Source organism: Aspergillus thermomutatus (genome assembly GCF_002237265.1).
Source record: "Aspergillus thermomutatus strain HMR AF 39 chromosome Unknown NODE_130, whole genome shotgun sequence".
Taxonomy (NCBI): Eukaryota; Fungi; Ascomycota; class Eurotiomycetes; order Eurotiales; family Aspergillaceae; genus Aspergillus; species Aspergillus thermomutatus.
In genome coordinates, this window is record NW_020798179.1 from 65,338 (window position 1) to 79,174 (window position 13,837).

Below are 13,837 nucleotides of genomic sequence, written 5' to 3' on the forward strand. Positions count from 1 at the left end.
CTGTGCCATTATATTTCCGGCTTTCCATTCGGTGGTGGACGGTGCAATTGTTCTGTTCGTTCGCAGAGGATATCGAAGAGATACCTAATGGCCATCGTCTGGTTTCGTGTCTGTAGCCGCAACCCAGGATAAAGCAGCAGGGACCTACATTGCCCTATACCGCTGTATATTTTATCAGGTGAACTGCGTGTCGTCCTAAACCTCCTATCTGATTTATCGCAATATCACGCCTGTGGAGAGATCAATACGACCGAGTCGCCTGTAGTAGATCATTTCTTGATCAGCATGGTGATCGGATAACGAGATTCATGGTTTTATTCCGAGCTCACCTCGTACAAAAAGCATCTCCTCTTGCTTCTTTATCGTCTGTATCCGGCGACCGACATGTTAGCTCATCGTCCATCGTTGGCTAAACGCGATCGCAAGCCTGTAGGCCATTTGATAGGTAGTCGTACTCGGATGGTCTCCTCTTCGTTCTCATCCTCCTCCACCACGTAGATGGTCTCTTCGACATCACCCAGCACAAGATTGCAGTGGCTATCGTATGCCTGCAAGAATACCATGTCAGATTCAGCATTGCACAAAAAACGCGACCGACACTCAGATCAACTCACGTGTAGACGACCCTTGAGCTCGCGATCGCCGCGGAGCTTCACAAAGACGATCTCATCGAGCGAGAGGCGGACCAGATCCAAGGGTTCGGAGACAGATCCAGCGCCAGTAACCTCCGTGTCGGCCATGTCGAGACAACTAGGTGAGACTGATAAAAGCTACCACCGCAAAGAGGCTGGTTGTGGACGACAGGACGGAGTATCTATCTAAATCTAATACAAAGTGCCCAAGAGTAAAATCAGCGGCACAGACAGCAGACGCTTGCAGGGGATTTAGCGCCAAGACTGCAGCGGCCAACCAGAAGATTACCCCGTGATTTCCCCTCACGTTGTACACAAGGCCCTGCGTACGTCGCGACTTTGAGAGTGTCCCTTTCTGAGATTCCTGTCTTTCACTCTCTCATCTTGACTAGAAACCTCAAATTTCATCAGAACAAATTGCTTCAAAATCCGCCCCCATGAAAGCGCCTTGATATCACCGAACTATACCCTCTCACGTGGTCTGCTCCTTCATGCTTCGATATGTTATCGGCCACTACAGACGCTCTTATGGGTCCTCCCGACTGACGGGCTCCGCTCCCAGGCCCACGCTTTTCCAGACACGGTCACTGTCCTCCGTCGATCCTGAGTATCCAGAACATTTAGAGCAGTATCATGATCATCATCATCATCAGAGGAGTCAAAGTCATCGGCGGGATAATGGACATCAATACTCTCAGTTTCATGCAATCAGATCTACGCTGAGCACAGTCAGCGTGTTACAAGGTGATGAGAGGACAGTGCCAAAAGAGCACGTCGAGAGTTTCAATGCGCTCAAAAATTCATTCTTCTCGATTGTCCGAGATGGACAACCGGACCTGGTCATGAACGCATTACTCGATCCCCAGTTTGAAGTGGTCGTTGGATCGTTACCTGAGAGCACCTTTGTAGAAGTCTTTCGCTTGCTGTCTCCTGCCTACTTTGTTGATCCGTTCCGAGCAATTTACCGTTCGTTGCATCCATATGTCGTAGAGGTCAGAGCGTACCGGCCGTTGGAGTCGATCTTCGATGAGTTCGCCTGCAATCTTGCCTCGATCGTCTCGATCAGACGGTCGGCGGGTCACACGCTTGGACTGGCAGAGTACACCCATCTTCTGGACTGTGCGCGGTCAATCGGAGATGGGCTGATGGCGGACCACGTATGGCATGCCATGAATGAGGACGATGTTATCCCCGATGTGCATTGCTTCAATCACTACATGGAAGCCAAGGTCTGGGATAGAGCCTACACTGGTCGGCAGAAGTATCGTCTGCGAATGACGCCGTTCGCTTATCGTAAGCGACGCTTCGTCGACCCAGGCCCGGGATGGGAAGGCTATGGGACTGCCGGCCGCAGTGTCCGCAAGGAGGTCATGGAGATCTTCGGCGCGATGACAGAAGAAGGGACATCGGGCGACGAGGCTACTTTCGTGAATGTGATTCTGGCGTCTAGCAGAGTGGGAAAGATGTTCGCAATGAAGCACGTGTTGAAGACGGTTTGGAGCGTCGACATCGACGCCCTGGCGGCGCAAGGAGACCCATCGACTCTACCTCGCCCCATGGAATACGATCGTTCATCACCTCTGTATCCGAGTAGTCGCCTCTTGTTCGCCATCGCACACGCCTTTGGCACTAACAACGACATTTCCGGAGCCCTGCGGGCAATCGACTTCATATCCAGCTCTTACGACATTCCGGTCCCAGAAGAGGTCTGGCTAGAGCTGCTCGAGCGGTCGTTCGTTCTCTCTCGCCCCCGTTGGGGTGAGGATGCCGAGCGCAATGAAAAGGGGAAAGTTCCATATGAGTTCCTGAGCACCATGGTCGAAACCATGATGTCGGAGCCTTTCCGCGTCCAGCCCACGATGGAGATGTACCAAATGCTGGCCAAGACAGCGTGGGACCAGGTCAAGCTACCAGATTTCAAACAATACATGCAGTCAGCATACGCGATTCTCGAAGAGACCCGACGCAAACGCCGAACTGCCCGAGCGATCGTCGAAAACTACCTGGGTCCGCCTCCATCGAAGGCGACAGCATCCGAACGCCGCGAGCCGTCGGTCGACCACACACTGCTCCAGTCCCGAGCATTCACCGAGGCAGTACATACATACGACGTGCTGCGCATGCGCACTGCCCAGCAGACCATCATCATGGAACGCCTCGCGAGATGGCTCCTCCTCCACCCTCGCTGGGTCGGCCGCGACAACCCTGTCTGGGAGCGTCATCTTCTTCCCCGCGTGATCGAAGAGTGGCAGGACTTCCTACCCGACGCGTTATTCCTCCATATTAGAGAGGCGGAAGTCCAATTCCACGGAGAAACTCACTGGGGTGAGCGCCTCGTGAACACACACATGAGGGTGCCGGTCCGCCGGCCGACTGTCGATAACGGCCTGGTCCTCGACGAAGACGCCCGGGAACTCGACGACGACTTCTTCTGGGCGTGCTACCCTGCTGAATTGCGGGCTATGGAAATCCCCGCTCTTCGGCGGTTGTTCTGGGGAGTGGAGGAACGGGTCGTCAACACAGTGAGACGGAGACCTGTCGCAGAAGACGCAGTTGAAGCCGACGCGGTGGACGAACGGTCTGGAGCTTTGCCTCGTGCTGCGGAAGCGGCGCCCTCGCAGAGACCGGTTGGGTGGACAGCGGACGGCGAGGATGTCTTTGATCCCACAACTGGTCATCTCATTGTTGCTTGAGTGACCTCTCATGTTAACGACGCCTTACTTCTACAATCCTCTTTGACCTGAACCTTTTTTTTTTGTCTTCTTTAGCTGCCGATGCTTGTCAGATACCCCATTCCGAGCATATTTATGCCATGTTCCGCTTGATATCAAAGATACCACTTCTCATGTCATCATCGATTTCATCCTCTTGTCAGTTGATGTTCTGATGTTCATCTCATTCATTTGTACAAATGTACAAGTAAATACAATAGTTTAGATCCGCCCTTTACAACGGAGATATTACACATTCATACCCTCACCCTCCTCAAATCATTAACAACCATATACCTCCCCAGCGTAATCCACCCATACCGAAACCAGACCATCTGACTCTTGTGCGCCTTGACCATAGCCGCCTGCGCGCGGACATACTCATCCACAGAACTGATGAAAAGCAGTTTACCCGGCGCATCATCCCTCCCACCCTTCGCCGCACCGGCAAAGATCGACCCCAGCGCGCCGCTCGCCATCGTCCACGGCGCATCCAGCACCCCAATGTACTTCCGCAGGATATTCGTCGTGGTAAGCGTGTACAGCGTCACGGGGCACGTATACCCGGCCTTATCCTTCATCAGGGCACGGAGGAAATGCACGGCGCCGTGGTACAGCGAGCGGTGGTTGGGGTGGTTGCTCACACCGTGTTTGTCGAAGGTGAGGAGGACATCGATGGTAGCGGTCGGGGCGCTGGCGCCGGTCCCCGCAACTCGTTTCCTGGCTGCGGACGACTGCGACTGCGGCTGCGAGGCGAGCTCGGGGGCGAAGGCGGACGCGAGCAATGAGGCGACGTCGCTCTCGGACCAGGTGGCTGTCATGCTATCTGGAAACCGGGCGGGGTCGTCGACGATGAAGACGTCGGACGCGTCGCGGAGGCCGAGGTGTTTGGCGCTTTGCTGGAGCTCCTTTTTGCGGATGTGGCCGAGGCCGTCGGCGTCTCCTGAGGAATTTTGGGTTAGGGTTTGGCGCGGCCGGGGGGGTTTGGTATGGATAGAATGGGGCGGGGCGTACCGCTGCTCAGACAGAGGATTTTCAGATGGTTCCCCAGCTCCGGTTTGGCCAGTGCCAGCACCGTGGGAGAGAAGAACATGGCCTCGTCGTCCGGGTGGGCGATTAGCAGGCATATTCGTTTGTTGTAGAGACGGGGGAAGTTGCGCGCAAAGGGAGACGAGCTGGTTGAGGAGAGGGTCCAGAAGAGGAAGATGGCGGAGAGCGTCAGGCCCCATGTCACCAGCGACGAGGTGAACATGGTAGCAGTATTTGAGGTGAATGAATCTCTGCAGATATTCACTTGACTTTCCCCGCAACCTGAGGTTCAATTGATGTTATGCAAAGCTGTCAGTGTCGGCTTAGGCGGTTGCAGACTGCGGGTGGGGATTGCGCATCATCAACACCACCGGTCAGTCTCGGCTTCTCATTGTCTGTCTGCTATCATCAGCAAAGAACCACCTGAACTCGATGACTCGAGCTGATGTTCCACAGGGGCGAGAGTCGACAGCCCAATTGCAAATAGACACGGTGGCACAAATGAAAAGGGGAGGCGATCTGGCTCCTGGTGTAACTCCAGATTCGTCCCCTGGCGATCTCGCGATAGTCACGTGATTACAAGGCCTTGGACTCTTGACTCCTTTAGTTCTTCTACTTTGCTTGATGCAAGGTGAGTGCGTTGCAGTGTATTCTAGCTTTACTGTCCATGTTAACTGCGCATCGAGTGCTTTTCCATTCCTGATAGCGCAGAATGTTCTAGCAGGGTATCACAGATGGAGGACACTGGTTTTTAAATATTTAGATGCAGGGCTTCCATGATGACCACGAGATAAGACTGAACGCAGACCTACAATCATCGAATAGGACATCAGGTTGAGTTCGCCGATTTCTACCCACTTGTATAGCCTAAAAAGCGTGACTCGAGTGCATAAAGACCTCATCCCCCACTATCAATATTGCCAAGAGGAAGACAATTGCAGAAATGACACGATATTAGACAATTCTCTGATCACTGTCTATAACTTCAGATAATGGCATGATCTTACGTATTTTAGCCATCCATCAGGTAACCAATAACTCTATCACATCCCGACATGAGTCTTTTGAGAAGCCATCGGCGTCCTCCGCCAATTGACCCGAAGAGGGAAATTGTTGGTTCCAATTCAGGGCCAGCAAGACGGTCCGCAGTCTAACCACGGTCCAGATGCGCCTGATGGATTGAGTGATTTACGGAGAAGATTTTGGTGCGAAAAATCAGCAGAAAACGAACTAAATTTGAGGCAATTGTGGACAAAGACCAATCAGAAGGTCCAATTTGATCTAGTGATGCGCGATGGAAAATTTCCGAGGAACCAGCTTCAACCGGGTGAGAGGCGGAATCCACCCGGTTAAGGTGCAATCCATCCAGCAAGCGAAATCCGGGCAGGATCCGGTTCAACACCCTCAAGAATTATTGTCGGAGTTTCCCGCGGAAAGGTGCAAACTGCAAAGAGATTGTCCAATGTAGGATCAGTAGTAAATTGGTATAAGAGAGAATGTGGACTTGGAATAAAGCTGATATATCCGATCGTCTGCGACGGGTCTGATTTTGAATGTGATTTGAATGATACAGAAGCCATTGAAGGCGTGTCTCCTATAGGGATTGTGATTTGATGGTACCGGAATAGGCAACTAATATGGCATTACTCTCGACTTCCGGAAAAGGCAACTCCTACGCCGGACGGGACTCCATATATCCCTCCAGATGGATAATATCTCCATCGGACTTTCGCTATATCTGTTAAAAAACGCGCCAGGATGGCGAGAATCGGCACCTTCATCAATAACGGTAGTGTAGATTGACCCGGAGCTCATGAATCACATTGCCGTGAGCAATCCGACGAGATGGCATGATCGAGTCGGGTTTGATGGTATCACTCGGAATGAAAATCCTGAGCCGACTTCAAAGTTTTGGCAACTCGGGACGACAGTCAGGCTTCAGCAAATATTTAGCCAGAATGCAGACTTTAAATTTGAGTCATAAACCCTGATCACATTGAGAGGATGACTTCCAATGGGGATGGTGAAGAGGAATCTGTTAGGTAATTGGTATGGCGGCGATGCAAGACCATTCGTCAGGGGAGGATTTTCCCTGCAGACCGACAGCGCACAGAGCAGGTCTTGTCTCTTGACAGTTAGGTTGTCTAGACCAAGGTTGTGATGAACTTTGATATCTTCAATTCATACTCTGAAGCACCTGAGAATCGGTTCAAATCTCAACGCACCAGACAATATGGAGAAAGATGTTGACAGGATGATGGGGTTAGTATCTATCCCTTAGTAAGAGGCCGAGAAAAGCAAAGACAAGCCAGATGATGCAATCCCCGCAAAATCTTGAATTGCCTGCAGTGCGGGGAAATTTGATTTGGACCTCCGCGGACAGCCTTGCAGGGAGTCAGGCAGAGCATCTCAGTAGGCTCAGTTGATGGTCTAAGGTATTAGATACTTCGCCTAGAAAGGAAGTCACAAGGAGAAGTGACAACTGTGATGTCCCGAGTCCTGAGTCCAAACAAAACCTCGCCATCGTTTGGTCTTTGATTTCTAGAACTGGAAAAGAGTGGAACCTCACCGAGCCGTTCCCATGCGAAAGGAAAAATTCTGTAAAAACTTTTTCTTTTTTGTTTCTAGGCGCTAATCTTAACTCGGTCTAGTTCTGGTAGATTCCTCTAGCGGCTTCGCTCCGTCTCTGGATGCTGCCCCTCTTGAGTACGCAGTCCCAGAGGATCTCCAACTAGCGTCACGCCTTGTCGAAGGTGTATTGTATTGTAATCCAGTATATTGGCGCCGGTCACTGTTGGTAAGAGAAAACCTTACGCCAGACCGCCTCCAAACTACGTACCTTACTCCTTTACCTCTGGACATTTGGACTTTGGTACAAAGACTCAACTCAAGAGTCAACGGGCCGCCAGAGCACTGAATGACGCCACGTGATGGTTCGATGACGGCAGCTGACCTTCACCAGTAAACACTAAACAGTAATTGTTTTCCGTGCTAAAAAAGTCCCCCCGGTCAGGCGCTTGCGCTTTGGCTTGGAGTCGGTCCATTCGGGCCTGGTGGACGGATAATCGGCCTGCTGGAAAGCACATCATCAGGAGTCATATGCTAAGGGTTCTCTTCGTGTTATCAATTTGTGGTTAGTCCACAGAGTCCAGAGCAGCTGTTCATATCTGCGCATCAACGACTTGCGTGTTTGTTGTCGTGGCAGTTCCAATTCCAGTCACATACTGGACCAATTGTTTTGGAAATCGATGAGCATTGATGTCTAGACCGTCCTGACTCAGCTATTGTACCCTTGGTTCAGCTATGACAATAGACATTGTCGTTTGAGGACGTAAATTGTTTTGAGTACCTTCATAGTCCATCGGTTTATCCTCATAGCCATCCACAAGGTTGTCCAGATCTACCATGGGACCGACTACCTAGTCTAGGGGAAATCGTAAGCAATTTGACAATATTCCGGGGTTGACGACCGCCAGCCCATCAATCTCATTGTGACTCATTACGCACGAAGCTTCGAATCTGCCCTGTTTACTCTGAGTACATGATCGTAGAGTGTACAGAGTAGACGCAGAGGAAAGTATCGATGAATTCCCCGATGCAGGCTGTACTATTGCATTCATGGTGTTGTTGCAGATTGTGGGGTATGTACCTTGGCTAGGGGCAATATTGCACCAATGATCCGAGCGTATGATTGACGATGGAGTCACATGTTAGATGCGAGACAAATGGATCACCGATCTTGTGTTTACAAGTCAGTCTGCTAGACAGAGTCCGAGGGTCGACGATTACTCATAAACTTACAAGCCAAAGTAGTTCTAAAACCCAATCAACTATTACCATGCTCAAAATGGTGCCTCTATGAGTAAGATAGATAGTAGATCTAGAAAAGTCTATGATGTAATCCGACCACAGTCGGCCGAACACTCTGAAGTGGAAAGCCTCAGGCCACAAGTCAAACTCTCGCCCTGAGACAGAACAACTTTTTTTAGCTGGGGGAAAAGGCGGTACTGTAACATTGTCACGTCTGGTAACATGTATGGTAAGCTCCACTATGACGCTTTTTTTTTCCGCCGCGCCCCACTAGGGAAGAGCCTACCTTGGGCGATGTGACGGAGACATGAGAGGGGCCCGATCAAAAAAAAAAAGAAAAGAAAAAAAGTAGAAAAACAGAAGAAAAAAAGGAAAAAGAATGGCACCTGTTACATGCAGAGTGGGAACCTCCTAGAAAAATCTTAATAGAAAGGGTCGTATATCCATGTTCTGGGTCTGAGCTAATAAAAAATCATTGTTGTCTGGTTTCATTCAAAGGGAGCTGCTCGCCCACTATCCTCCTTTCCTATTGTTGCTCTACTACTCTTGCCTCTCACCTCATACATCCTTCACACTTCCAAGTCACCTTCCAAGCATAGTTCAATTGCGAGAGTGTTATGTTGTGGATTGCCATCCTCACCTCTCAACTTCCTCAAACTGAAGCCTTGATTGATATCACATACCAGTAGCAACAGCACCCCACCAGCACGAGCTTCCCGAGTTTGAGCTTGATCTCTAGTATAGGCGCATCAGCCTGCCTATTGACACTACCCCCCTTCAGCTGGTATAAATCAACAGCGAACGTGTCACCATGCCTGGCCGTCTCCTTTCCAGCTTTGTTCGACCCGCTGCTCTCCATTCCTCTCTCTCCTCACACTCGAATTCCTCCTCAACCTCATCCATCAACGAGATTACTACCACTACTGTGGCTCCCAAGAAGCCCCACGCGCACACTGATCGAGCAAGGTCTCCAGAGCGTCGCCTGTCCTTCAATATGGACCACCTGATTCACCCTCACAGAGACCACAGCAAGGAGAAGAAGCGCAGTCATGGAAGATCAGCCCGCTCAAAGGAGCGTTCCGGCAAGGAGGATATCACTGCCGCTGCTGCCAAGTTGGACGTCATTGTCGAATCTCCACCCCTCGTCTGCTACGGAGCCCCGGCAAACTCGACCGGCGCTTTATTTTCTGGACGTTTGAGGATCACAGTCTCCGAGCAAGCCAACGCAGTCACTCTGGACAAGTTCGATGTGCAGCTGCTCACCAAGATCACTACCAAGAAACCCGTATCACGGGAATGCCCCAACTGCGCAGCACGGACTGAAGAATTGACCAGCTGGAAGTTTCTCACAGAACCGCTCACCCTCAAGCACGGAGAGCATGATTTCCCCTTCAGCTATTTGTTCCCCGGTCATTTGCCTGCGTCCTGCAATGGGTCGCTGGGTCAGGTCGAGTACTACCTTTCTGCCCGCGCACACAACACCAACGGCGAGGAGTACACCTACAAATTGCCATTGCACCTCAAGCGCGCCATCCTCCCGGGCAACGACAAGTCATCCATCCGCATCTTCCCACCGACAAACCTCACCGGCCGCATCGTGCTTCCGTCTGTCGTTCACCCCATTGGCACCTTTCCAGTTCAGATGACATTGAGTGGCGTCGTGGATAAGGGCGAAGAGACCCAAACCCGTTGGCGTTTGCGCAAGATGATGTGGCGCATTGAAGAGCATCAGAAGATTGTCTCGACAGCCTGCCCCAAGCACGCTCACAAGATCGGTGGTGAAGGCAAGGGTGTCCTGCACCAAGAGACCCGCATCATCGGCCACAACGAAGAAAAGGACGGTTGGAAGACGGATTTTGACACCGCCGGCGGCGAGATCAGCATGCAGTTCGAAGCCAGCATCAACCCTACTTGCAACCCGGTGTGTGACCTGGAGGTTCCCAATGGCCTTGAGGCCAAGCACAACCTGGTGATCGAGTTGATCGTCGCTGAGGAGTTCTGCCCCAACCGCAACACACGCTTGATCACCCCCACTGGCGCCGCACGGGTGCTCCGTATGCAGTTCCACTTGCACGTCACTGAAAGAAGCGGACTCGGCATCAGCTGGGATGAGGAGATGCCTCCTGTGTACGAGGACGTGCCAGCAAGCCCTCCTGGATACACTATGCTCGATGGTAACAGCATCATGGAGGACTACCATGGATCTCCCCTGTCCCTCCCAGACTATGAAGAGCTGGACCGAATGGAGTCTCTGCATCTGGACAGCGACTCAGCTCGCTCTGTCCGCGGCCGAGGTCGACTTACCACCGACGACCTGACTGCAGAGCCAATGGAATCAGGAAGCAGAAACCGCGCTCCATCTACCGATTCCCGTGCATCCGAACATTAAACGTCTAAATCTGATTTGTCGTCCTTGCTATTCTCATGGATCCATTATCGGTCCATTCATCCTCATGACGTTACGAACACTTACGAACGGAATGATTATTTTTGATTCCTCCACGAAGAAAAAGGGAAACCCAATACAATACAACGGGGAAAGGAGTTTAGCAATATTTGCGTTAAGACGCTTTCATCTTAATAGCCCTAATGTGGCATGCCTACCGCTGGTTTGGAAGCAAGAAAAAGTTTTTTTATCGATGGATTTGCATGATACCCACGTCTGGTCTGGAGTTTTACTTTTATTTCTTTTAACAATTATGACGACCACGTGCAGATATACATAATTTAATCTATTGCTCTCGGCTATCTTGCTACCATTTTCTCATCGATTATAAGCTTCCGTAAATTCTGTAGTGATCGGAAATGTCGATGGTACATGTACGGCAAGTCCTGCTCCGAGTCCAAATGCCCATGCACTACTCCGTAGACTAGGCGCCAACTATTGCGCAGACGCTCGACCACATCCCATGGCTGTATCGCCTTTCTTGATCATCGAGGAATTGCAGACAGGTAATTCTTACAAGCTAATCAAGTTGAGACTGTCTATGGTTATTAGCACCGCACGCAATGAAGATACCCTACGACGTAGGTTCCTTAGAAGTCCATGTAACCATTCATAGCCAGGTGAGCTGACCATAAGCCAGGAACATACAATCTGCTGTTTGCATTTGCTATATAAGCAGCCAAAGACTTAGACTTTCCTTACCAACCTGAACTCCTCACGTACACCTACCAAACAAACAGACAAACAGACAAACAGACAAAAATTAAACAAACAAACAAACAAACAAACATTGATAACAAGCAATCGGTACAATCATGGGCAAGGATGAGTTATGAATCGAAAATAGGCCCAAAGGCAGGTATCCCCCCGCTCTCCAGCTCGAAGACGACCCTCTTGGTGACGACGGGGTTGCTGATGACGCAGACGGCCTCGGCGTCGAATTCAGAGTATAACCTCCGGATGATGGGGAGCATATCTGCTCTCCCGGATTGATTTGTGTCGAGGATCACAGGGTCGGCATCCATCTTGGATACGAGGTTGAGGATGTCCCGGCCGTATGTTCTGAGCGGGGAGCGGGTTTGCCATACCACCCGGAGAGCGGGACGGTTGTCGTCACCGAGGAAGGAGAGGCAGGGGCCGATGCCTGAGCCCGTTGTTACGACGATGACGCGCTTGAAGACACGCATGGTGTATGCGAAGCCGTAGATGAGGACACCGCGTTTCCAGAGGTGCGTTGGGGGGCATTTTATGCGGGCGGTGGTCCAGTCGCCTGCTTTGGAGATCAGGCATGAGAAGCTCTGGCCGTCGGGGTCTGGGAAGGTGGCGAAGCCGTGCCAGTCTTGCAAGGGGTGTGTGGCTAGCTGGATGCCCTTGCCGAAGGTGGTGGTTGTGTGGTTCATGTGCAGCCTGACCGCGTGCGGGGAAAGAGTTTCCGCAGTGACGGGGACCTTGCGGAGGAGAAGCCAGGGGTGGATGATTGCGAGGACCGTAAGCATGAGAAACCAGAAGGCCGGGAGATGGAGAATGAAGGTCCCCAGGGGTTGGTCGGCGGCGCGGCTGGCCTCGTCGGCAAAGACGAGCAGGAGGATGACGAAGAGGGTGACCACGAGCCAGGCGGAGAAGCGATGCGTGAGCTCGAAGTAGTCGTGCTTCTTCATGCGGAAGGTCGGGTGGGCGACGAGGATGATGGCGAGCAGTAATGCTAGGATGACGTAGGCGAGGACCACAGGCAGGATTGAGAAGGCCGCTTGGCCCGCTTCACTGGCTGGAGACAAGTACTCCTTGGACATCAGGCCAACGAAGCCTGCATACCAGATGAAGGAAGCGATGCCGCAGCCACTGTGGACCCCGCCGTAGTGGTACACTTTGGCAGCGATGCGACGCAGCCGCAACGGTGCGGACCGCGGAATCGAGCAGACAATGACAAAAATGGCATTTACCACCAGCGGCTGCCGGGCCAGGCCGCAGGCAAGCACGTTGGCTGCCGTGGCGTTCACAAGGGCCAGCAGCTTTCGGTCTGTGGTCATGATGGCAATGAAGACAGCCAGGTTGGCCAGGAAAACTAGGGAGAAGAGACGCCGGTAGATGTCGAGGGCGATGAATCGGATCGACGAGATACAGGTGTGTCTCTTCTTGCCGGCACCGGCCTGCGCTTCGAGGTCAAAGTCCCTCGACGAGCCATTTTTCTCGGCGAGGATTCTGGCAATCTCCTTCTCGACGTCGACCAGTGTGACGTTGCTGGGGTTGGTCGAGCCCGAAGCGCACTTGGCAGGCGGAGGTATTGAGATCACACTCTTCTCTGACAAGGACATGTTGCTTGAGTGAGATGAAGACATAGATGGAAGTATGCAGAGGATGCCAGCACCCGTAGGATAGAGGTATGAAAGTAAAGGCTACACTTGATAGCAACGCTGATGGTAGTATGACGGCAAGCTGCGCCTTTTGAGTCTTGACTCGCTATGACATCTTCCCAGATGGGGTATTGCCTGAACTGTGCACCTACATTAGACAATCGAATAGTCTCTAGACCATCCCTAAAGTTCGTGACATCCAGTACGGCACTGTGCCGTATGCATGGACCTCGGCAAGCTTCCTGCGATACTGATTTTCGCCATCCATCATCCTCCGAGGATGTGACACTATCGTACGGAACTCCATTCCGTATCACTAGTCACCTCGAGGGCTGTACCAATGAGCAGCCCAAGGCAGCATCACGACGCCCTTGCTCAGCTCCTCATTTCCCAAAAGTGGTATATCAGGGAACCAATGATGATGCCACAGAGAGGGGAAGCACCCGGCCCGACCCATCTGGTGACGAGTTTGGTGAACCGCAGGCTGAATGAGGGCAGTTTAGGAAGAGAGATATCTGACTTGAGTGGCTCATGCAGCCCGGTCAAGGTTGCATGAAGAATCCCGGTCTGAAAACAGGGCGCCAGTAAGGAACGTGCGTATCAGTGGCGTTCGCATGGTCCACCGGTCAAGCCTGTTCAGGGATTAGAAATTACCAAGATAATGGATTCGAATCGCTCATCGGGCAGGCGGAGGTGCCAGGCGACGCAGGATCTTGCAGATCCCTCGACAAGGGTCGGCACATACACAGACCTGCGAGCTCGGCGCACAGATCCTTGCTCCAAGATCACTGGCAGAGAGATGATGGAGGAATCACTTCATCACATTCTGAATGGGCTGGCTGGCTATAGCGGTGGGTT

General features: G+C 51.9%; 4 protein-coding genes across 4 annotated transcripts; 2 read left to right on the top strand and 2 right to left on the bottom strand.

The window, feature by feature from the left end:
* Window positions 1-1,474: 1,474 nt before the first annotated feature.
* On the top strand, window positions 1,475-3,325 carry CDV56_106820 (uncharacterized protein; the record flags this gene model as incomplete). The annotated part of the gene is made up of 1 exon (XM_026760439.1): window positions 1,475-3,325. The coding sequence occupies one exon, from the start codon at window positions 1,475-1,477 to the stop codon at window positions 3,323-3,325; it is 1,851 nt and encodes a 616-aa protein (XP_026613376.1).
* Window positions 3,326-3,600: 275 nt separating this feature from the next.
* Window positions 3,601-4,595, bottom strand: CDV56_106935 (PIG-L family deacetylase; the record flags this gene model as incomplete). Its single annotated transcript, XM_026760554.1, has 2 exons — window positions 3,601-4,286; window positions 4,358-4,595. 2 exons carry the CDS (start codon window positions 4,593-4,595, stop codon window positions 3,601-3,603), a joined length of 924 nt encoding a protein of 307 aa, XP_026613377.1.
* Window positions 4,596-8,993: 4,398 nt separating this feature from the next.
* CDV56_107199 (alpha-arrestin) lies at window positions 8,994-10,571 on the top strand (the record flags this gene model as incomplete). The annotated part of the gene is made up of 1 exon (XM_026760818.1): window positions 8,994-10,571. The coding sequence occupies one exon, from the start codon at window positions 8,994-8,996 to the stop codon at window positions 10,569-10,571; it is 1,578 nt and encodes a 525-aa protein (XP_026613378.1).
* An 887-nt stretch (window positions 10,572-11,458) lies between these two features.
* Window positions 11,459-12,940, bottom strand: CDV56_107312 (integral membrane protein TmpA; the record flags this gene model as incomplete). The annotated part of the gene is made up of 1 exon (XM_026760931.1): window positions 11,459-12,940. One exon carries the CDS (start codon window positions 12,938-12,940, stop codon window positions 11,459-11,461), a length of 1,482 nt encoding a protein of 493 aa, XP_026613379.1.
* Window positions 12,941-13,837: the final 897 nt, after the last annotated feature.